The 23575-nt window shown below is 44.1% G+C and overlaps 1 protein-coding gene across 1 annotated transcript in view; it reads left to right on the top strand.

Annotated features, from left to right (window-relative positions):
- The window catches only part of LOC146830898 (fibrocystin-L-like), a 1500901-nt gene that overhangs the window by 80571 nt on the left and 1396755 nt on the right, over positions 1-23575 (top strand). The window contains exon 3 of the mRNA XM_085605087.1: positions 21266-21349. Within this exon, the coding sequence (XP_085461213.1) occupies positions 21266-21349 (84 nt within the window). The remainder of the gene's footprint in view (positions 1-21265; positions 21350-23575) is intronic.

The raw sequence follows: 23575 nt of genomic DNA, 5'->3' as shown, positions 1-23575 counted from the left end.
ATGAACATAATGTTTACATTACCAATTTGCTATTTTGCACATATTTATGAACTAGACCCATATACCTTGTGGTTGGCATTATAAGTTGGTGGTTTTAATGTTTGAAACATAATATATTTGTTTTAAATATTTATTTCCATAGATACTGCTTTTATTACTATAGGATGGTTAATGACATTTATTTTATTACCGTCTATTTGTATTCAGCATTATTTATTCAAATTGTAAACATGTTCGCCTATTATATATGAATTTGCGAATGTTTTCTATATCTATGCCTCGTGATAAGGGAAAAAAACTTGCACTGTCACTTTAAATTTTGGTTAGCACTCCACCAGCGCGTCATGTGATCAAGGGCACCGTGTTGCCCGAAATGCGTCATGGCGGTGGTGCAGGGCGTCTAAACACAATAAATTAGGAAATTGCACTGAATCTGGGTCTGTGATCGTCATTTCGATGTCAATGGTGATGCATTGGACGAAGAATTAAGCATATAGTACCGAGCCTGCTTCCTCGGTATCCACAGACCCCTCCTTCAACTTGGGCCGGTCGGCAAGGAGCAACTTCCTGGTTCTTCCCAGATGTGCATACAGTCTTCCTGTAAGGAGTAGCCGTGGCATCCCCCAGACGAGGCAAGAATCCTGCTAATGGACTAAGGAACAGAGCGCGTATCGGAGGATACGGGTTGTGCCGGATTTCCATTCAAGGTAGGGAAAACGCTGAATGTCTGGAGAAGGAGTGTGCTTGTTTTAGGCACAGTTACTCAACAAACAGACTGAAACTTAAATCTTTAACAACATAAGTCGCCCACACGTTTGCACCATGTCAGCCGACGCGCTGAGGAGTCCCGAGGCGGCGGCTACGGACATTTTCAATGATTCTGTGAGTGGAGAAATATTAACAACCTCTAATTCAAATTCAGTTCCCATAGCCAACCAGAGTGTCAAAGAATTGTTCAAAAAATTAGAGAAACTAATGAAACAAGAGCAATCCAAATGGTGGGAGCACAAATCACTTACCCGGTATCTTGAAGTCGGAAGAGTACCAAGAGGATTAAGAATAATGCTAGCACCAAGTTATGAAAACCCAGACCCGCAAATGTTAGCAGAGTGGGCTGAAACAAATTTGGTATCCTCACGACATCTGATCGAGATCCTTGTAAAATATGCCGAAAGTGACCGATTGAAATTACAAACTAATATTGATAAAATCAATGAAGAAATCTCCAAGTTAGAACAAACTGAAACACTATCCAAATATCACAATGAGATGCTTGCCAGACTACAAAAGGAAGAAGACATAATAAAGAAGTGAAAAACTTTTAAATTCCACCGGGACAAATGCGACTACGAGCAAGGGCGGGTGTTTACATTTTGTAAAAGCCACTAACATCACGGCGCCAGCAAGAAACTCACAACCTAGCACGAGTGGCAACCCGGATATGCACTCTTCGACATCGGAACTGAGCTCTGCTATCGATAGCGAGTCTGACAATGATCAGACAAGGGCTTTAAGGTCAATGGGGTTTCCAAAACCAGCCCTGGCGCAAGAGGTCGTTTACCTACGCCAGGACAGACGACAAACCCTCAGATCAAATGTGCAACATGCAAACGCACCACGAGCAGGAATCAAAAGCGGAGAGCAAGAAGACGATGCCACATCAAATGCCAAAACAAGCAACAGAAAGAAAAAAACTACCAGAAATTGCCAACGGCGATAGAGGCAAACGATGTCAATGCAAGCACTGTAATCAATCTGACAAGCACCGAATTGAAGAGAGATGAGATAAAAACACTGTCACTAGGCTTATCCTACAGCCCACAGACAAATTTTGATTATGCTACCACAAGAATTGATGTGTACAAGTTTATACGTAAACTTAAGTTGCGAAAATACCATGCAATGCGAGGAAGGAATACAGATACTTAAACTACGGTGCTGACACCAACCATGGACAATCCGATTGAACTATCAACACAAGAGAGCCTGCTACTTAGGAATTTAGAGGATCTACATGCGGAAAGCAACGTTTGTATGCAAGTACCTCAGCTGAATGATTCAACTATGAGTATAAGTGAACATACTCCATTTAAGCCCAAATCAACATTTTGCCCCATTATGTTGAGAGACAATTTGGACCTGTTCAATGAGAAGGTAACAATGGAACTTAAGTCTCTCTATTACAAAATCACGCATTCAGTGAATAAATACAACAAGCAAAACAGTGATTATTACAGACTGATTAAAAAACTTCAAGAGCAAAAAAAGATCATTATCCGACAGTCTGATAAAGGGGGCAATATTGTACTGTGGCCACATGAAATGTATATGGAAGAAGCATATAACCAACTCAATAACGTGGACTGCTACAAACGAAGCAACTTACAAACAGTAATTACAGCACGTAACGAATTTTACAGAAAACTGGTGGCATGGAAATCTGCTGGCTTGCTTTCTAATGATGAATTTAAATTTTTAAAGAATGACCACCCAAAACTGCCAACTATCTACTTTATCCCTAAAGTTCACAAGTGCATTACCAAACCTCCGGGCAGACCTATTATGTCGGCCTGTGGCGGCCTATTGGAAAATACCTCACGTTATGTGGATTTCTTTCTACAAAACCACGTAAAGAGTCTCCCATCGTACATACCAGACACTGGAGACTTTTTGAGAAAACTGAGTGGAATTGTATGGAAAGATGACTATTTATTAATAACATTGGATGTTACAACGCTATATACTAGCATCAACCATCGTGATGGTATTAGGGCAGTCCAATACTATTTGAACACAAGATCTGAGGTTATGCACTTGCACAATACAATGCTATCTACCATGATTTTAACCTGTCTTGAAAACTATTTCTTTTTATTTAACAATCAGATTTTTAATCAAATCAGAGGCGTTGCAATGGGGGCCTGTTTTTCTCCCAGTTATGCTTGCCTCCATATGGGATACTGGGAGGAACAGGTCCTGAGAACTGAATATTTGGAGATTGTAACAGGTCAGGTTTTATGTTGGTATAGATTCATTGATGACATCTTTTTAATCTGGAAGGGAACTGAAGTTAATGCCCAGAAGTTTGTGGAAAACATCAACTGTAATAATTTTAATCTTGGTTTTACAGCGCAAATAAGTAACAACACAATCTGCTTTCTTGATGTGGAAATATATGTTGCAGAAAATAAGGTGGAAACTAGATTGCATAGAAAAGCAACCGCGGGAAATACAATCTTACATGCCACTATTCACCATCCTGTGCATCTGATTAACAGCATCCCCTATGGGAGATGCTTCGCATTCGCAGGGTATGTAGCAATGATAATGAGTGCAAGATAGCCCAATTGCAGAGTAAAAATAGGTTCCTGGATAGGGGCTACTCAGAAAAAATAATCGATACTGCAATAAATAAAACTGCTACTTTAGATCAATCTACTGCACTCTCAGTACACAACAAACCTCTGATTGCACCTGATGAAACTGCCACTAGATTGATTTTGACATATAGCCTACAACATAAAGCTATTTGCAAAATTATCAATAAGAACTGGCCATTAGTAAAAAGTGACTCTATTCTGAGCAACCAGATTACCCGGTCACCTTGTATAACATTCAGGAAAGCCCAGTCAATTAGCAATTCGTTAGTAAAAAGCAGTCCGGAAGTTCTGGCCTCTAAAACTTGGTTAAGTCCAAAAGATGGCTTTACGCGCTGTAATATTTATTTATTTATTTATTTAGAAGTTTATAAAGCGCGCAGCTACCCCCGACGGGGGTGTCCCGGCGCTGACAACAAGAGAAATGAGAACGTCAGGGAAGGTGGAGACTGAGAAAAGCATGTGATTAAAGGCAAGAGAAGAACCAGGTCTTCAATTTCCTACGGAATATGGGTTCAGAAGACAAGAATCTGAGTTCCAATGGCAATCGATTCCAGAGCTTGGAGGTGGCTACGGCAAAGGCTCTGCCGCCAATACGTGTCAGACGGAATCGGGGGCAGAACATCAGGCGAAGATGGTTGGATCTGAGATTCCGGGAACTCTGGGAGAACCTCAGTCTGTGCCTTAAATATGCAGGGCCTCGACCATTAAGAGCTCTGAAGGCAAGAACAAGGGCTTTGAATTGAATTCGATATCTCACAGGCAACCAATGCAGCTTCGTCAGATAGGGTGAAATAGAATGGCGGTATGGGGTATTACAAATGAGCCTAGCCGCCGAGTTCTGTACTAGCTGTAAGCGGTTGATGAGATATGCAGGAGCCCCCATAAACAGACTATTCGAGTAGTCCAGATGGGAAGTTATTAGAGCATGGACTACTGTTTTTCGGGACTCAAGAGGTAAGAAAGGAATGATTTTTTTAATCATTCTGAGTTTTCCGAAGCAGGAGGATACTACTTTATTGATTTGAGTTTTACAAGAAAGTGCTGTATCGAAGTGAAAACCCAAGTTGCGGGCAGCGTGAACTGGCGTAGGTGGAGGATTCAATTCAGAGGGCCACCAGGTGTATGGAGGAATGGCAGCTTTTTGATTGAAAAAGAGAACCTCCGTTTTGTCTGCGTTTAGCTTTAGGTTATTAATAGACATCCAGGAGGCAATATTAGCTAGGCATTGGCGAAAATTAGCAAAAGAGCTGTCAGAGTGGTCCTTAAATGAGAACACAAGCTGCGTATCATCGGCGTAAAAGATCACTCTGACGCCCCAAGATTCGATCAGCTTTGCCAATGGCCTGAGATACACATTGAATAAAAGGGGGCTCAGGGCAGATCCTTGCGGCACCCCCCAAAGTAGTGGTTTCTGCATGGAAATAAAGGACCCTAGGGCAACCTGTTGGAATCTGCCCGACAAAAATGATTTCACCCAAGTCAAAGGGGTACCTCCTATGCCCACTTCCCGAAGACGATCAAGCAAAATGGCATGAGAGATGGTATCGAATGCTGCGGATAGGTCGAGGAGAACCAGCATGGCCTCCTCTCCTCTATCCACACATTCGCGAATTGATTCCGTTGCTTCAAGTAGGGCTGACTCAGTACTAAAATTTGGCCTGAATCCAGACTGGGTATCATAGAGCAGATTGTTTGTTTCTAGATATTCAGAAAGTTGCTCATGTACCGCCTTCTCTAGTACTTTTGCTGGTTTAGGGAGAAGTGAGATGGGTCGGTAATTGCCGAAACATGAAGGGTCAGCACCCGTTTTTTTTAGGATAGGTAACAGCATCGCGTATTTCCACGAGGAGGGAAAAATGCCTGATTGCAGGGAAGAATTCCAAATGACTAGCAAAGATTTAATTATAAGCGGGGCAATTTCATTCAGAATCCGTGCCGGGGCCGGGTCAAGCGGGGATCCAGATTTGCATTTAAGGAACAGAGACAAGGCTTTATCTTCTGACAAAGGTTTGAAAGAAGTAAATATTTCTACACACGCGGTGTCAAGCACATTGTTTGGAATAGATTGTATGGGGAACTGTTGAATAGTTGCTGTAATGTTCATGATTTTTTCATGAAAGAAATCTGACAGGCCATCGCTGAGTGACTGGCTAGGAATGACCGGAGCTGCCAAAACAGAGGGGTTTGCAAACTCCTTAACAATATCAAAGATGGCCTTGGTGGAGTTTTCAGCACTTTTGATTTTATCCGCATAGTACTGTTGCATGACTGTGCGTTTAAGTTTGTGAAACTCTTTGAGAGCGGATCTGTAGAGGTGTTTGGATTCTAGGTCGTAAAATCGACGCCAAGCGCGTTCCAATTTTTTACATTTACTTCTGCTATCACGTAGAAGCGTTGAAAACCAGGGGGCTGAGGGTTTAGAACGACGGGAAGAAAGAATCTGCATCGGGGCAATTTGTTCGATGGCGGCAGTAAGATCTTTGTTAAACATAGATGCCATTGCATTGAGATCATCCACAAGGGGATCAGAACTGCTCCTAAACAAATGTTCCAGGGTTAGACTGGTGACTTTATGCCATTTTCTGCCCTGATCTCTGATGGTAGGGTGCAGCTTAGGTGGATTAAAGCTGAATATTTCAAACGGAATCAGGTAATGGTCAGACCAAGTGAGGGGCATAGGTGTAAACACATTAAGATCAACCCAACTGGAGAAAATTAGATCAAGAGTATGTCCTGCCGAATGAGTGGGGCCTGCAACTTTTTGAGGAAGATTCAATCCTTGCATAGATTCTAAGAGGTTTATAGCGCGTGTACAATCAAGTACATCAACATGGTGATTGAAATCACCTAGTACCGTAAAATGTGGGTGTTTGAGAGAGAGGTCTGCAATGGATGCCAGGAGTGAAGACATTGCAGGCTGGGCAGTGTTAGGAGGACAGTATGCAAGAACGCCGGAAAAAATGGACGTAGAGACATCTAGAATAGAAAAATAGAGAGCCTCTATGGGTCCTAGATTGGGAATTTTCCTAGAGGTGATAGTTAAGTTATCCCGTAGAATAACAGCAATTCCACCACCAGTCTTGCCTCCCTCACGGCTAATACCCGTAAGGCGATAGCTAGGGGGCAAGGCCAGAGCAATGTCTGGATTGGAAGAGTCCTTGATCCATGTTTCAGTAAGAAAGAGTAAATCCCAAGACATCTCAGAGAGTAGGAGCCATATGTCACTTGAGTGGCACGGTAGCGAGCGACAATTCACTAAGCCGGCCTTGTAACAACGTGATAAAGTAGGAAGAGTGAGTGTGGGGGATTTATTACTTAAAAGAGAGAAGATACAATGCTTACATTTAAACTGAGGACGGGAGAGCAAGCCCAAGTTGCACCGTACCTGGGGGATGCACCCATTCTTATTCCAGGCCATAAGCTGTGATCTAGACCAGGTTAACCTTTGGGTAGAGTGGACACCGGCAGCATGCAAGGCCCCAGGCCCGGAGCTGGCGCAGACGGGCTTGCCTTTGGCGAGCCTTCGGCGCGCCGCCGGCGCGCCCGCTGCGCCCGTCCGCTGCGCCTCCTCCAACATGGAACCATTTTATGCCTGTGTGGCGGGAGTGGCCGAGCACTAGACCGCTCGCGAGCACCTCGCTTCACCCAAGATGGCGCCTAAAGTCGGCTGCCCCCGTGATCAGCTACCGTGGAAGAGGAATCATAAAAATGAGGACAATGGATTCCCAGCACGAGCGAAGCAAGCAAGTAAGCTTTACAGAGTAAGGAACGATTTTTAACTATTTAAAAACAAACACAAACAGCTTAAAATCAATAGGGTGCAAGTGCAAATATATTGAAAGCGCGTCACAAACACTACATACACTACTAAAAGGGTCCCGGCTTCCGCCTCAAGACCTTCCCATTAATCTGTATGTTGAGGAGTGAGGGAGCTTTTTTCGGGGTTTTTATGCCTGTGTGGCGGGAGTGGCCGAGCACTAGACCGCTCGCGAGCACCTCGCTTCACCCAAGATGGCGCCTAAAGTCGGCTGCCCCCGTGATCAGCTACCGTGGAAGAGGAATCATAAAAATGAGGACAATGGATTCCCAGCACGAGCGAAGCAAGCAAGTAAGCTTTACAGAGTAAGGAACGATTTTTAACTATTTAAAAACAAACACAAACAGCTTAAAATCAATAGGGTGCAAGTGCAAATATATTGAAAGCGCGTCACAAACACTACATACACTACTAAAAGGGTCCCGGCTTCCGCCTCAAGACCTTCCCATTAATCTGTATGTTGAGGAGTGAGGGAGCTTTTTTCGGGGTTTTTATGCCTGTGTGGCGGGAGTGGCCGAGCACTAGACCGCTCGCGAGCACCTCGCTTCACCCAAGATGGCGCCTAAAGTCGGCTGCCCCCGTGATCAGCTACCGTGGAAGAGGAATCATAAAAATACATGCAAAGCGTGCAGACATGGGGTTAACAAAACAAATTACACTACACCCTTTAAACCTAATCCAGTACCGATTACTAAAAGTCTCAACTGCAGAACAGAATATGCAGTTTATGTGCTGGAGTGCTCATGCAACTTGCAATATGTAGGGAGTACGAAATTGCAAGTGCATAAACGAGTACACCAGCACTTAAGAGCGATCACAAACGTTGATGTCACCTACCCGGTTGCCAGACATTTTAAAGAACATCATGACAGCAAATTGGATAATTTGAAATATTTTGTCATAGATACTATTCCCCCGCAAAAACGAGGAGGCAACCGGGAGGCTATGCTCCGTAAATTAGAGACACGGTATATCTTAGAACTGGATAGTAAGATATCCCAAGGCCTGAATTCGAGTGAGGATTTTTATACTTGCTTGTAAGTGAATTACATTTAGATTGTTTTAGATGAGATTTTAGTAAGATCTTTTATCCGTCTAGCTGCTGCCTCACCAAAGAGAAGTATTTTACACATATTCTTTATTTTTCCCTTATTTTCATACACATTGCACTTTAGTATGTCGCGACGGTGACTACTGATAAGGGTTTATTAACACCGTTTTTTCTGGCATAAGCACTTTAGGCAAAATTGAATACTGAATTCATCAGCAAATATGACCACTTGGTCTATATTATTAGGAATGAACATAATGTTTACATTACCAATTTGCTTTTTTGCACATATTTATGAACTAGACCCATATACCTTGTGGTTGGCATTATAAGTTGGTGGTTTTAATGTTTGAAACATAATATATTTGTTTTAAATATTTATTTCCATAGATACTGCTTTTATTACTATAGGATGGTTAATGACATTTATTTTATTACCGTCTATTTGTATTCAGCATTATTTATTCAAATTGTAAACATGTTCGCCTATTATATATGAATTTGCGAATGTTTTCTATATCTATGCCTCGTGATAAGGGAAAAAAACTTGCACTGTCACTTTAAATTTTGGTTAGCACTCCACCAGCGCGTCAAGTGATCAAGGGCACCGTGTTGCCCGAAACGCATCATGGCGGTGGTGCAGGGCGTCTAAACACAATAAATTAAGAAATTGCACTGAATCTGGGTCTGTGATCGTCATTTCGATGTCAAAGGTGATGCATTGGACGAAGAATTAAGCATATATATATATATATATATATATATATATATATATATATATATATATATATATATATATATATATATATATATATATATTTTATACTTACCTTTAAAATACTTATATTTACTGGTGAAAACTTTACCATGCCTATTCTTTTACCATTCAAGCTTTCACAACAACATTTGTTGTGACAGCATGCGTGGCAAAGGCATATATATTGTAAAGAATGGGTTGCAAAGGTTATGCGTGGTAATGGCATTCACGTTGTAATGGCTGTGTTGTAATGGCATGCGTTACAATGGAATGCATTGTTTCGTCTTACATCTCAGTTGAACGGAAGCCCTATCAGTAACCAGCTGAGCAATACTGTGCAGGCAGTATTTCCAAGTTACTTCTCGATGAGTTCAGGGACACAGTTGCAATTCATATAATCTTTCGTTTAGGAATCACTCACTCAAAGAAATGGGGGCAGGTGGTTTAAAATGTTTATTTTAAAGTCCTCAATCTACTGCATAAAATATGTATGGCAACCACACAGAATGAGATAAACTTCTAGACATGTAATGGTCAGAGAAAATAAGATAAAGGTTTCTAATATTTTTAGGAAGTCAATGACATCCAAATAACCTACAGCTATTTGTAAGCGCTATGCTAAACCTTAGCCAAAGCATTCAATAGCCAAACCTGTCTTGTGCGTTTCTTAGGACAGATCACACAGCATTCCTTTCTACAGCTGCCTGCAGCTATTCTTTATGGAACCTGGCAGAGAAAGCCTAATGTGTGCTTTCAGTGAAGGACGCCTTCTACAGGGCTTCTGAAATCAACTCCGACTGAGTACAAGGGGCTCGAGAATCTGGCATAACCTCTGGCTATAATTCTGGCCCAAAGCCCTTTCCTTATCAATGGGCAAATCCTTCGATTTTTATGAGACCTGGGTGTAATTTCAATTACGCCGGAGTAACCAGAGTAATTTGGATAATTCAGCATTATTCTTTGACTCAAAATGACTTATAAAAACGCGATTATTCCCGCGCGTGTAATTAGGAGTAATTTGAGGGGTGAAAATCCTACCACAAGAGCACATTTAGCAAGCACTGGAGGATTTGCATGCTGCTGTTTTTCTTCTGTTGATAAGACCATTATTTTCTTAGTGCAATATGTATCCTTGCGTCCTTTACGGAGTCAAGGGTGAATTTTACACTAGCGCTAAATGATGGTAGTAAATTGGGGGAAAACCCTACCCCAAGTACACATTTAGGCAGCTCAAGAGGCTGCCCACATTCAATATTCATGTTCTATTGCATGTAGCATTATTTCCTTGAGTTAAAAGCATCCTTGTGTCAATTGTGGATGCATGGAGGCATAATAAAAAAGTGGTAAATTCTGGATTACTCCTCTTGCATAATTCTGTGTAGTATCACGGAATTGTGGGGTCATTCTGAATGATTACGCTACACGAAATTACATAAATTACGCCCACCCCTATATTAGGTACAATTTGACCACTGATTTTATCTCATATTCACAAAATAAAACAGGGTTTGGAGACTCTAATCCTACTGTCGGACTAAACTAGCATATGACAGAATGAGTCAGCTCTAGTCACATGTTGACGATAAGCACCCATCTTAGTTAACAATAAGCTTACGCTGAAAGGGGCTATACTGTAATGGCTGTGTCATTTAACATTAATAAAATGTCAGATTACAGAGTTGTCGTCCATAATGATATCAGCATTTGTGTGTGTGTTCTAAGAACTTCAAGCATTCTATTAAAGACAATGAAAATCTGACATCCAGCATGGAAGGAAGCCAGACTAACAGAGTTAACACTGTCACAGTGTTCACAACAGGCCATAAGGCGCTGCAGCCAACCACCTTTACACTGAATGCCATGTGTAGCAAGGGTTGGTTCCGACTCCCTACTGAGTTGGGTGGAAGATATGGCTCCAGGGCCTGGCCAGGTGCAAAGCCTCTTGTCCAACCCCTACTTTGCATGGCCTGGACCACGCACAGTGGAATTTGTCCATACAATGGGTTGGGTTGAGGGCTTGGGCACATGCGCTGTGGCATGCTTGCAAGTAGCCTCATGGACGGTTATGCACAAGCCCTGTGATCAAAACCACTGCGCACGGATGACGGCATGCACGGTAGTGGTAGGCTAGGGAGTGTTCTGAAAGTTGGAAAAATACATGGGAATTGGCTGTGCTATATCATCAAAAAAACAAAAACATAATTGGAAAACTTTGTTAAGGGTAAGTAACGGTTTCTTTTTGTCATAAATGTTTACATTTTAAAAACAAACGTCTCAGAAATTGCAAATCCTAAAATCTCCCTGAAATCAGATACTGCCTCCTGTGATGGGAGGGTATCCTTTTTCGAAGTAGAAGCTGTCTTTGAGAGGCTCCCTCTATGCTGTTCTTTGAATATCAACCTTATGTTCAATTGAGCGCCTGTCTCTTGTGTTCTATGGATATGCACACCAGGATGGAGGCGTGCTGTACCATGCAGGCCTCCGCCCAGTGTTTGCAGATTTATTTATTTTTTTAGGAAAGTACATCAATATAAAATGTCATTAACATTTATGCTTCAAAATTAATAAACATTTTACCACAATTTCACCACTTACAGCATCTCCGATATTTTAACACATATCGACAGATCATTACAGGTTATTGTCGTTTTAGACAATCCATACTTAATTAGCCATACATTTTCTGATTACTTTAAATTTATTGACCTTCTATATCATAAAACCCCCTCCTGTATCAGAAGTTTTGCCACAATTTTAAAAATTTCCTATATGACCCCGATCTTATTGCATACCTTTTTTGCAGCTCTTTAATCCTACTTATTTTAGATCTAAAATGTTGAAATGTGGGAATTTATTTGGAGCACCAGTTTGGGAGGATTAAAGACATAGCTAAAAAAGATATAATCTACAATTGTTTTTTCAATATCAGATATCAGATCCAATTTTAATGTGGATAAATATCTGAGAACGGCTGTCAGAGTGTCCAGTGGTTGTTGCAACTTTAAAATGTGGCAACAAAACTGACTAGCATCATCGCAAAATGTCCTCAACTTTGGGCAAGTCCAAACCGTATGTATCCAATTACCCCCTTCCTCGGCCCCATATCTGAAACAATTAGCAGGAATATGTTGGTTGATCTTATGAAGGAAGGAAGAATGGGGTTCTATATATCAACTATTTAGTGTAAAATTTAATTTAAAAAAAATATCATATCTGTCACTATGTCAAGTTTTTTCTAATCTGTATGCAGTGTGAGAAAAAGTTGCAAAATAATATTCCCTCAAATTTGGACGAGCCAATGGAACTTTGCTCAACGGCCTGTCCAGTGAATCTTTAGCTAATCTAGGTACCTTATTTGCCCATATCAAAGCTGAAAACATGCCCTGGACTTCCTTAAAAAATGCCATCTGTACAGAACTTGGAATCGCAGAAAATAAAACATTTCATAATGGTAAGCTAGACATATGAATGAGTGCAGTTCTGCCGATTATTGACAATGGTAAACTGTTCCATTTTAAATACAAACTTTTGAATTTAAACTGTATAAATCATTAATGTTCTCTGAGACATATATTCCCAAATATCTCTTGGGCCTGGTGCTAACTGCTAAGTGAAATTCTAGCATTACGATGTTGAGTGCAGTGTTACAGAGTAGAATCTCTGTTTTCGATTTATTTATCTTATAACCTCCCAGCAATTGCTACCTTTGAAAAATTTCAGATATATCCTTGTGTATCTGTAGGTCTGGTTTAAGGAAGAGGGCTATGTCATCAGCATACAGCTTTTTATTTGTCATGCCCCGCATCAGAAAGGTTACATTGCTACTCGAGCAGATGGCTATTGCTAATGGCTCTATAAAAAGTGCAAAAAGTTTTGGTGACAGGGGGCAGCCGTGCCTTGTTCCTCTGAATACATTGCACGTGCCAATGCAGATAGAGTTTATAATTATTTGTGCTGTGGACCTGTCGTGTCCCCCTGCAGCGCCCCTCAATGACGACAGACACAGTAGGTTCGGAGAGGCTTCTTTATTCAACCTCTCTCTTTCACGTCCCTACTCTAACTCCCCGTTTCCCTTTCCTCGCCCCTTCCTCTTCCCTCGCTCCGCCCACGCTCCGCCCTCCCCACTACTAGACCGCACATCGGTACATCTCCCCCTTTGTTAGCAGAACAAACTTACAAAATGTTTACATCTCTTCAATCAGCCGACGTGGCTGGCGAATTGTCTGTCGTGGTCTGAGAGACCGGCCCTCTGGAAACACAGCAGTGTTACCTTCGCTTCTCTCCTCTGAGCCAGTAACAGTCTCACCTCGCAGTTCAGTCTGGTCAGCTCTCGGAGGCTGGAGTTGTGACTCTAGCGCATCCTGCAGAGCCGAGCTGCATCTCTGAAAATGAGACACATTTCGAGTGATGCGTCTCCGGTCTGATTCCGCCGTCAGCATGGTTCCCCTTTGCCGGGTGACTGTCAGCGGCTCTGCTCGAAACCTGCTGTCCGTTTTCTTACATTGCTCCTGCTTAACCACCACGCAGTCTCCCTCTCGGAAAGAGAGCGATCGGGCTCGCCTATGACCATCAGCATACGTCTTCATGCCCTCTTTGCGAGCTCTGTCGGTGGTCACCATTTCTTGATGGACGCGACCTGGGGACACAGGTCGTAATGCTCCTTCCCAGGTGGGTATTCGTGTCCGAATGGGCCGCCCCAGCATGAGTGTCGCTGGGCATTTGCCTGTGGTGGCATGTGGTGTGGTTCGGTATGATCGGAGCACGTCATTGAGGGCTGTTTGCATGTCTTTTCTATCAAGCACAGCCTGCTGGAAAGTTCTCTTGAGGGTGGCCATGAATCTTTCAACAGTGCCGTTGGCCTGAGGCCATAGCGGTGTTATTCGCCGGTGTCGGATATCCATTACTTTCATGAAGTCGCTGAATTCTTGCCCGTTGAACGGTGGGCCATTGTCCGTCTTCATTACTTTGGGTACTCCCCACGCTGCAAACACTTCGTCAAGGACGGCGAGCGTAGCAGTTGCTCCGGTGGACGGGACAAATTGAGCGATGGGGAATCTCGAGTACTCATCAACAATCACCAGCACGTACTTGCCCGACTGCATTGGGCCGTAGAAGTCCATGGCTAGTTCCTGCCACACTCCTGATGGTAGTGGTGTCATTTGGAGCGGAGCTGGGGGATCACCGCGCCCCACTACTTGGCACTGCGGACAGTCTTTGAGGGTACGTTCTACCATTTTGTCAAGGAACGGGAACCAGACACGTTCACGAAGAGCCCTCTTGGTCGCAACCACGCCTCGGTGGCTTTCATGGGCCAAGTTGATGACTCCTTGGCGCAGGTGCTGTGGGATGACGATCCGGTGGTCTCTCAGGAGCAGCCCTTCCGCTGTGACGGATAGTTCCTCGCTCACATTCTTAAACGCCTGTAGCTCTTGGCACTTCTCTGGGTCACTCTCCTCAGGTGCATCGTCCTGTCTCCACCGATGTGTTCGTATCCGGTGAATCACTCTTTGTAGCAGCTCATCCTGCGAGGTGGCTTGTTGGATGGCTTCCAGGGGAACAGCCGGCAGCCGTGCCTGGGCCACTACAAAGTGGATGTACTCCTCAGCTACAGACGGAGTGAGACGGTGGGTAGCTTCGGGGTGCCTTGACATGTAGTCAGCTGGGTTGGCCGACTTTCCTGGTTTGTGGACGATAGTGAAAGTATATTCTTGCAGGCGTAGTCCCCATCGTTCGATGCGGGGTGGCATTTTGGAGCGCGGGTTCCCAAAGATGGTGACAAGCGCTTGGTGGTCTGTCACCATGGTGAAGTGTTTCCCATATATGAATACGTGGAAATGTTCGCAGGCCCATACTACCGCGAGGCTTTCTTTCTCAGGTTGGGAGTAGGCCTTCTCCGTGTCTGAGAGACTTCGGCTGGCATGGGCCACTATATGACGCTGGTCAGTGTCCTTATCGTATTGGGCTAAGATGGCCCCGAGACCGACGGGGCTGGCGTCCACTGTGATCTCAGTTTTTCGGTCCGGGCTGAAGTACGCCAGGCTGTCGGCTCTTCCCACCGCTTGTTTGATGTCTCGAAATGCTCGCTCGCACTCTGAAGTCCACTCGAATGCCTGGCCTTGTTTGGTCAATCTCCGGAGGGGGTGACTGATAGTGGCGTAGTCTTCGATGTACCGCGAGCAGTAGCTCGCCATCCCTAGGAAGGATCGCACATCGCTGACATCCCGTGGACTCTTGGTGTCATTCAACGAGCTCACTTTGTCCGGGTCCGGCTTCATCCCTGCACTAGAGAAGACGTGCCCAAAGAATTTCAGCTTTTCTTGGTGGAATTCGCACTTCTCCTTGTTGAGAGTTAGGTTTGCGTCCAAAAGCGCGTGGCAGACTCTGTCGAGGGCTGTGTCATGCGCTTGAATGTCTGCCCCATACACTAGGATGTCATCGCTATAATTCAGCGTGTTGGGGATGTGATGGATCGTCTGCCGGATGGCTTCTTGGAATATCTCGGCAGCTGATGATATGCCAAAGTTCAGTCGTTTATACCGGAACAGCCCCAGGTGCGTCGCGAACGTTGTGATGTACCGAGAATCTTCATGGAGTTCCAGTTGATGGTACCCCTTGTTGAGGTCAAGTTTGGAAAACACGCGCGCACCATTTAGTGCGGCTATCATGTCACTCAGGTGGGGTCCAGGGTGTCGTTCTCTCTCGATAGCTGTGTTGGGCATGCGCATATCCACACAGAGTCGGACTTTCCCTGGAGTTCCTTTCTTTGGGACGATCACCACTGGTGAAACCCACGGCGTGGGGCCCTCCGTACGCTCGATGATGTCGGCTGTCAAGAGGTCTTGCAGTTCATCTTCTACAGCCTGTTGAAGGTGAAAAGGAACCTTTCTGGGGTGCTGGGCAACCGGCCGAACCTGTTCATCAATATGCAAGCGGATCTGGCCTCTATTCATTTTGCCGAGTCCTGTGAACAGTTTTGGGAACTTGCGGACAGTGTCACTGTCATCGGTGACGCGATATAGAATTTCAACCAGTCTTAGCCGTTCGGCCGTTGGGAGACTGAGGAGACAGTCCGCTTCCGGCCCCTCAATGACATGTATCACCGCGGGAACTGATGTTGTTTGGTGCCTCAGTACAGTCGGAAATTTCCCAAGACACGGAAGTGGTTCCCTGGACATCCAGGTGTAGACACGGACGTGCGCAGGGTTCAGTCGGGGGCGAGGGTTCATCTTCCGGTATTCAGTCACTGGGATGTAATTCAGCGACGCCCCGCTGTCCATCACGAACTTCGTGTTGTGGCCACCCACGCTTATGTCCAAACGGGGGTACTTTTTGAGTTGGTCCGGGTCAGCGATCATGTTCGCGTACTCTACCGAATACTCTTGTTCATCCGAAGATGACCCTGAGTCTCGAGACGGAGATCGCCTTGACCACCTGGACGACCGGGACTCTCTGCTGGAGTGGGAAGACCTTGATGACGACTTCCGACGGACATGGACTGCTCGCACATGGTGCCGGCGGGTGTCTCTTCTCGACGACTCAGGCGCGGTCTTGTCTTTGTCTTTCTCGCGGCGGTACTCCCCGCACATAGCTTCAAAGTGATGGCTCCGGCCGCACTTGCGGCATTGTTGCCCCATGGCCGGGCATGTTCCGCTGTGTGGAAAGTCGTATCCACATCGGTAACACCGTCTTGCGGCCGATTTCTTCGTGTGATCGTGTCTTTTGCTCCTCCTTCCCGAGTCAGGCCGCCGATGTTCTGGATAGCGGCGGCGCGACGATGGTCGGGCGTGTCGCTCGCGCTCTTTCGACCCCCGGCGGGGACGACCGGTGCGCACTTGACACGCAAGCTCCTTGCGCTCCGTGCACCCCGACTCCATGGACTTGGCATGTTCCTCAGCCTGGTCGTGCACTCTTGTGAGTTCTTCTATTTCGTCCAGTGTGTGGGTCTTCTTTAGCAGTTTTCGTCGAAGTGTCTCCGACTGGCAGCCGTCGATCACGCGCAAGCGTATGGCATCATCCGTTGAAAACCTTTCAAAGTCGCAGTGACGCGCTAGCCGCCGAAGCCGCGTAATGTAGGCGCCCATTATCTCATCTTTCTCTTGTCGCGCCCGCTGAAACACGTACCGCTCATAGTCCACATTTTTCTTGTGTATGAATTTTTTATCGAGGGCTTCACGAACTTTGGCGTATGTTCCTGCATCTGCTGCGGGAATTTCCTTGATCATTTTGCTGACATCTTTCCCCACTAGATTGCGGAGTGCAATCAGCTGGTCCTCATCTCCGAGTACTTTGGAACCTTTGATGTAGTCCTCAAAGTCCTCTATCCATTCCTCCCAACGGGGGCCCATACTGCTACCGACGACGAGCGCCAGAGGCTCCGGAGGGCGCAAGTGTGACAGTCCCATGACGATTGGCTTCACTTCCTGACGGGTCGGTGATCCGTTGTTCGACATTGTGTGGGCAGTGTTCGTGCTTGCTTGTTCACTTGTCTGAATTAGCTCGTGCTTGTTTGTTTCGCCTTGACTTGTACTTGTTGGTTGTATTCTGCTTTCACTCTTGCTGTTTCTTATGCTTGTGTGCTTTCAGGCTTGCTGTGGCCTTGCTCGTGTCTGTTTGTTCCTTCGTTTGCATTAGCTCGTGCTTGTTTGCATTGGCTTGTGCTTGTTTAAATTTGTTCTGGGCGCCTGACTTCAAGATGGCCGCCTATTCACTTCAATGGGGATGTCCCTCCAAGGCTGCCTGACTTCAAGATGGCCGCCGGGTCACTACACACGTGGGGCCTCACACGAGGCTCGAGCCTTGCTTTCTGCTTGTTGCAGCGTGCTGAAGCTTCACTCACCCACTCCTGGAGCCTGCCGCTTGTGCCAGGTAGGGGGGGGCCTCACTGCTGCTCGCACGCGTATCTTCGAGTCTCCTGCGCAGGGGGGGGGGCTCTCATGCGTCGAGATCGTCTCTTGCAAAGCAGTTCTCCCTGGGGGGGTTCCTTAAATGCTTACGGTGTCGGGTCCGGGAGAGTCCACTGCTGATCCCATCCTCGTCGCCAGCTGTCGTGTCCCCCTGCAGCGCCCCTCAATGACGACAGACACAGTAGGTTCGGAGAGGCTTCCTTATTCAACCTCTCTCTTTCACGTCCCTACTCTAACTCCCCGTTTCCCTTTCCTCGCCCCTTCCTCTTCCCTCGCTCCGCCCACGCTCCGCCCTCCCCACTACTAGACCGCACATCGGTACAGGACCCTCTATAAAAACCTGAGATCAGGCTGATAAATCTAGCAGAAAATCCAAAGGTGGCCAGGATATAAACGTGGCTTTCCCAGCCGACCAAATCGAAAGCTTTCTCAGCATCTAGCAGCATAATTTGGGCTGGGATTTTATTATGACTAAAATAATCCAAAGCATCAATTAAAAAGGTGGTATTAAAAATTAGCTGCCGCCCTAGAAGAAATCCACATTGATCTGAATGTATGACTGACCCTGTACACTTGCTCATTCTGTTGGCTAGCAATTCAGCTATAATCTTATAGTCTGTATTTAAAAGACCTATTGGTCTGTATGAATTCACATCTTCCTTATCTTTATTTTCTTTAAAAAACGAACTACTACAGCCGTTTTAAAGGAGGTGGGCACCTCTCCCCCTCGCAGGATATGATTAGCTATTCCTAGCAATTCAGAATTTAATACTGTAGACAACTTTTTGTATAGCTCACCTGGAAGTCCATCTTCTGCACATGCTTTACCATTTGCTGGTGATTGCACCACTTCCTCTGCCAACAGAAACTATCTGATTTACCTGTAGTTGGGAAATTGGGAACTCATCTAGAAACTCGTTAAGTTTTAAAATATTAACCTCCTGTCTTGTGGATTAGATGGCTTTATAAGGGTTAAAAAGTGCTCATTAATTTGTGTTTCTTGTCATACGAGCTTTTGTATTTTTTTCCAACAAGGATGTCACCCTATTGGATGCTTGTCGGTCTCTTATTTGCCAGGCTAAAAATTTCCCAGAAAATTCACTTTCCTCATACACTTTTTATAGGTATATGGAGTTAGCTAAGTAGCGTATATTATATTAGTATTCTTGCATCTTTTTACATGCTTGTACAAGAGCTAAGTTATTTTTTGTACTCTTATTCCTAACGTTATGTTCATTTAATTTGTAAACCACTAACTCTAATTGAGACCTTTCTATCTTTTGAAATAGCTTCACTGCAATTTCTTTGGAGTTTATATACCCGTGAATAGTTGCCTTAAAGGCTTCCCAAACATTTTCTACTTTAGCTGTCCCTCTTCAGTTGAAAAAGGCATTTTATCCCATAATGGACCTCAATGCCCCAATCTTCATACTCAAGAGGATTTTATTAAAAACCCATCTCTATCAAACCCTGCTATCTCCATTTTTATCAGTGAGTGGTTGGAAAAAACATTCTGAATATGTATGTACTTATTTAACCTTAAGCTACGGGAAGTAAGAAAGTAGTCCAGCCGAGCCGCGGTTTTATATTTGGTGGGTAGCTAGTCCGCCAGATGTCAATCAGGTCTAATTTGTGCATGCATTCCACCAGAGCCCTAGCAATTCGAGGCTTATTTTGACTACGGGTCTCCGAGTACGAATCCCTTTTTGGGGGCATTGTAAAAAAGTAAAGTCGCCACCTATTATTAGTGCCCCAGGAATCTGCCCGAGTGCATTACAAAGATAACGCTGTTGGATTATCTTCTATGGGTGCGTATATTGTCGCTATCGTTAATCTGAACTGGTTAATTAACCCGCTGATCAGAGCCCATCTCCCTTCTTTATCTGTCTGGAATGAGGGGATTTGTAAAGGAAATGATTTATTAATAAAGATAGTAACCCCTCTATGTGCAGCGTAAGCTGATGAAAAGTATTGGCCGCTAGCCCAATACATAAACATTCTGTGTGTAGACTCAGCTTTTCTTGTGTAGTGCGTCTCTTGAATTAACACAATATCGGGAATGTGGTTTTGTATCCATTCATCTATGGCCCAAGCTTTAATCTTATTATTAAGGCCATTCCCATTTAAAGAAATGATGCAAATGGATTCTTTATACATTTAAAAAAAGAATATGACTGCTAATTATCCTACCTCTCCATCCATCTTTTAAAGTGCACTATACAACCACTTATGAATAACCGTTCCCTAAAGCATCCCCCCATCTCAAACCTTTTAAAGTGTACGGAGGTATGGGATTCACATCCTACATCTGCAATTTTATCATAATCATAATTACCTCATAGTGCAACAGTCCTGCGTAATATAAAGTGCATATTTTTAACAGTTTTTTAATCTCCTTATTAAAGTGCCTATAGAAACACAAGTGCATAGTGTGTAACGCAAAGTGCAGGAGGCATAGGAAATGTTGCACATATTTATACAATTTTATACAAACACCTATAACAGGATTTGTTATCATTTTACCCCTTATTAAAGTGCTTATAGGAGATAAAGTTAAAATGAGGTGCGCAGAGTGCGCAGGGCATAGATAATGCTGCACATACATGCATAGAGTATAAAGTGCGTCTTGCATTTTGGGCTGAAATATAAAAGAATCTGAATCTATTTATTCAATATCACCGTCATAATGATATATTATCTCTCCATGTATCCCAACACTCAACCTTGTGAATACATAGATACAATGGGTATCTAAAGTGCTTGTGCAGATTTAAGGCATGTAGTTTGTAAACACCTATGAAATAATGTTTGGAGGGGAGAAACCCTACTAATGCCACTACCTCAAATGTTTGCTCTTCTCTTACAGACCTGTTTACTTTTATCAAAACATAAAGATGTGCTCTGCATTTTTTACCCATATTGAATTTGTAGATGTATTGAGATATAGCAAAAGAATACTGTCTCATTAATTTGTATGGCGGATTAGCAATCCTTCTGCATGGTCAGCTTGTGCTGCAACTCACTGGTACATCCATTGCAATGCAAAATGATGACCTGGTCGCTTTAAACATCACGCATGGTGAACCTTTCTCTTTTGGGCCTGTATTATATAAGGCAAATGGTATTATATTTTGGAATCAACAGTGTATAAAATCGTTGATGCAGAATAAGTGACACTGTGAGTCTCCATTACAATAGACAGACACATACATTGTTTTCCTCGTGGTTTGTGTCTTTCTAGTTCTCAGATATTATTTCTAGCTGTAGATGTTATTTACGTGTTTAGTGCAATTATCCTATTTCCTTAACATGATGTTACTTCTGTAAACCACATATACTATTGTTTTCTCTTTGCAGTTGGGCAGAGTGCGATAATCACAAGAGTTAATCCTAATTATGGGGGCATGAATGGAGCTGTGCGAATCACCATCTCAGGAGAGGGTGAGTTACCACAAATACAAGCCATTTTATCTGATTAATAATCCTGGTGGTTAACCAACAAGAAGTTCAGGAATTTCACGTCAAATCATAGCTGTAGGCCAACAGATGGTGCATAGTATTAAACTACCTGCAAGTGTATTTTTCAGGTCATTTCTTCAATCCATACAGTGGAAACCTGTCACTAATCAAGAAGAGATTGCAAGTATTCCCTAAGAACCAGGACACCAGGGCCCCTATTAAGTATAGAGATCACTTTCTCTGTTTGCGCCCTGGCGCACCTTAAAACAGGTGCACCGAGTGCAAACAGAGAAAGTGCACCCCACTACATAGAATGTGCTTCCCCCAGGGCATCCGATAAATCATGCTGCCCTGGGGGCAGCGCATTCATGTGAAATATGAAGTGGCATTAAGGCAGGCGCTCCGTGTTTCACAGTGCGGGCAGACACTCATCTGCACTTTGAAGGGGGATTAGAGATCCCCTTGCAGGCGGGTGCAGTGAGTGACTGTACCCACCTGCAAGGGGATGTCGGGGGGCCCCCCTCCAGAGGACTACTATCAGGGGGCGCACTGACAGTGTGGCACTTTTTCGGTGGCCCATTGTCAGTGCTCCTCCTGAGAGCTTCTTTGCCTCTGCGCCTGAGTCGGTAATACGGTGCAAGCGCAGAGGCAAAGGGATTCCTCATTTGCATGGGGCCACACCCTCATGCAAATGAGGAAATGCCCTCTTGAGAAAGCGCTGGCGCTGTACGTGCACCAGCGCTTTCAGTATTACAGAAGAGGACGCACATGCATCTGCTGCCCCTTTTGTAATGTCCAGTGCCCCTGGGGCACGTAAAGTGGCCGACAATGCCATTGCGCCCCCAGGGCACTTAGTGTGATACGGCCCCGGGAACTTTCTGTGCAATGAAAGGTTGGCCTCCTTTCATCTTTGACCCAGGAGTTACTTGGCTGAGCAGCTAAAACCGAGCTCAAAGGAGATAGTGTCAATGAGAGACTACTTACAGGATAACACAATTATGAACATTGAAGTAAAGATTTAATGAATAGCCTGGAATATTTTATTTAAAAAAACAGCAGCTCTATGATAAAACTTTGGATAGTGAAATATATGTACTGAGAAATTAATATTCAAACAGAGAATCAACAAAGCAAATTGACATCACACAAGAAATACACTAGACACACTAGGAGCCTCCATTACATGCTATATATACTGTTTGCAATCACTAACTGATCATAAACTCTGTGCTGTTCATAACTATTTAAGGATCTGGCATTCATCCCCCTAAACTCTTCTGCCTTTTATACTGTTCAGTGTCTCTAGTTTGTTTTGCTGCCAGCAAAATTACCATAACTACACCTTGTAATTGATGTAACCTGTGAGGAAGAAAATTAAGGTTGTAGCACTAAAAAGGGAGTGTCTTAGTGTTCCTGGTGAAGAGTTATCAGAATGGGAAAACAAACCTTCTTTCCATATTTGGAGTTAATATTGGACGGTACCCCAGAGACTCAGATAGTGAAATCTGGTCATCGAATCCTTATATAGTGAAGACATAACTTGCAACTCAAAGGGGCACAATGGTATCTCATTAAAATAAGGAACTAGGGTGTGGTCGCATGGGCACAGAGGGAGCACACAAGGATCAATCAGGGCCCCTATGTTCTTCTGGTGCTGATTAGCCTGGAAGTCATAAATCAATAGGTCTAGCATTCTGGAAGGCACAGAGAAAATCACTATTTAGATGTATAGTAGGACAGGTGATTAGCTATTAAAAGGGTTCTTCTTTAACTGGACTCAAGGCCCTCACCCACAGAGGTTACATGCTTTATTCTCAGGTGCGCTCCCAGCTGGGCGAGTTTAGAGTCATTTTTGTCCAGTGGACTCCAATAAATGGAGCAATTGATGGAGTTTTTTTTTATCTTGATCTTATGAGCTGCTACGTTGCAGGACCCTGATTTTATATAATCACCTTTATGTAAACTATAGAGTTGTTATGTTATATTATTTTATGTTATGTTATGTTACTGCCCATTTGTAAAGCGCACATCTGCCAGACGGTCTCTTGGTACTAGGTAACCAGTCAACTTCAACCTCCCTTAGTAATAAGCCTGTCTAAAAAGCAGTGCTTTCAGGAGTTTCCTAAATGTGGCAAGGTCCATTGAGGCCCTTAGGTCCAAAGGCAGGCTCTTCCATACACAAGGGGCGATAACGGCAAACCTACGCCT

This window comes from Triturus cristatus, chromosome 5_1, assembly GCF_964204655.1.
Source record: "Triturus cristatus chromosome 5_1, aTriCri1.1, whole genome shotgun sequence".
Classification (NCBI taxonomy): domain Eukaryota; kingdom Metazoa; phylum Chordata; class Amphibia; order Caudata; family Salamandridae; genus Triturus; species Triturus cristatus.
The sequence above is the reverse complement of the archived record's forward strand: the minus strand, read 5'-3'. Positions and strand labels throughout refer to the sequence as shown.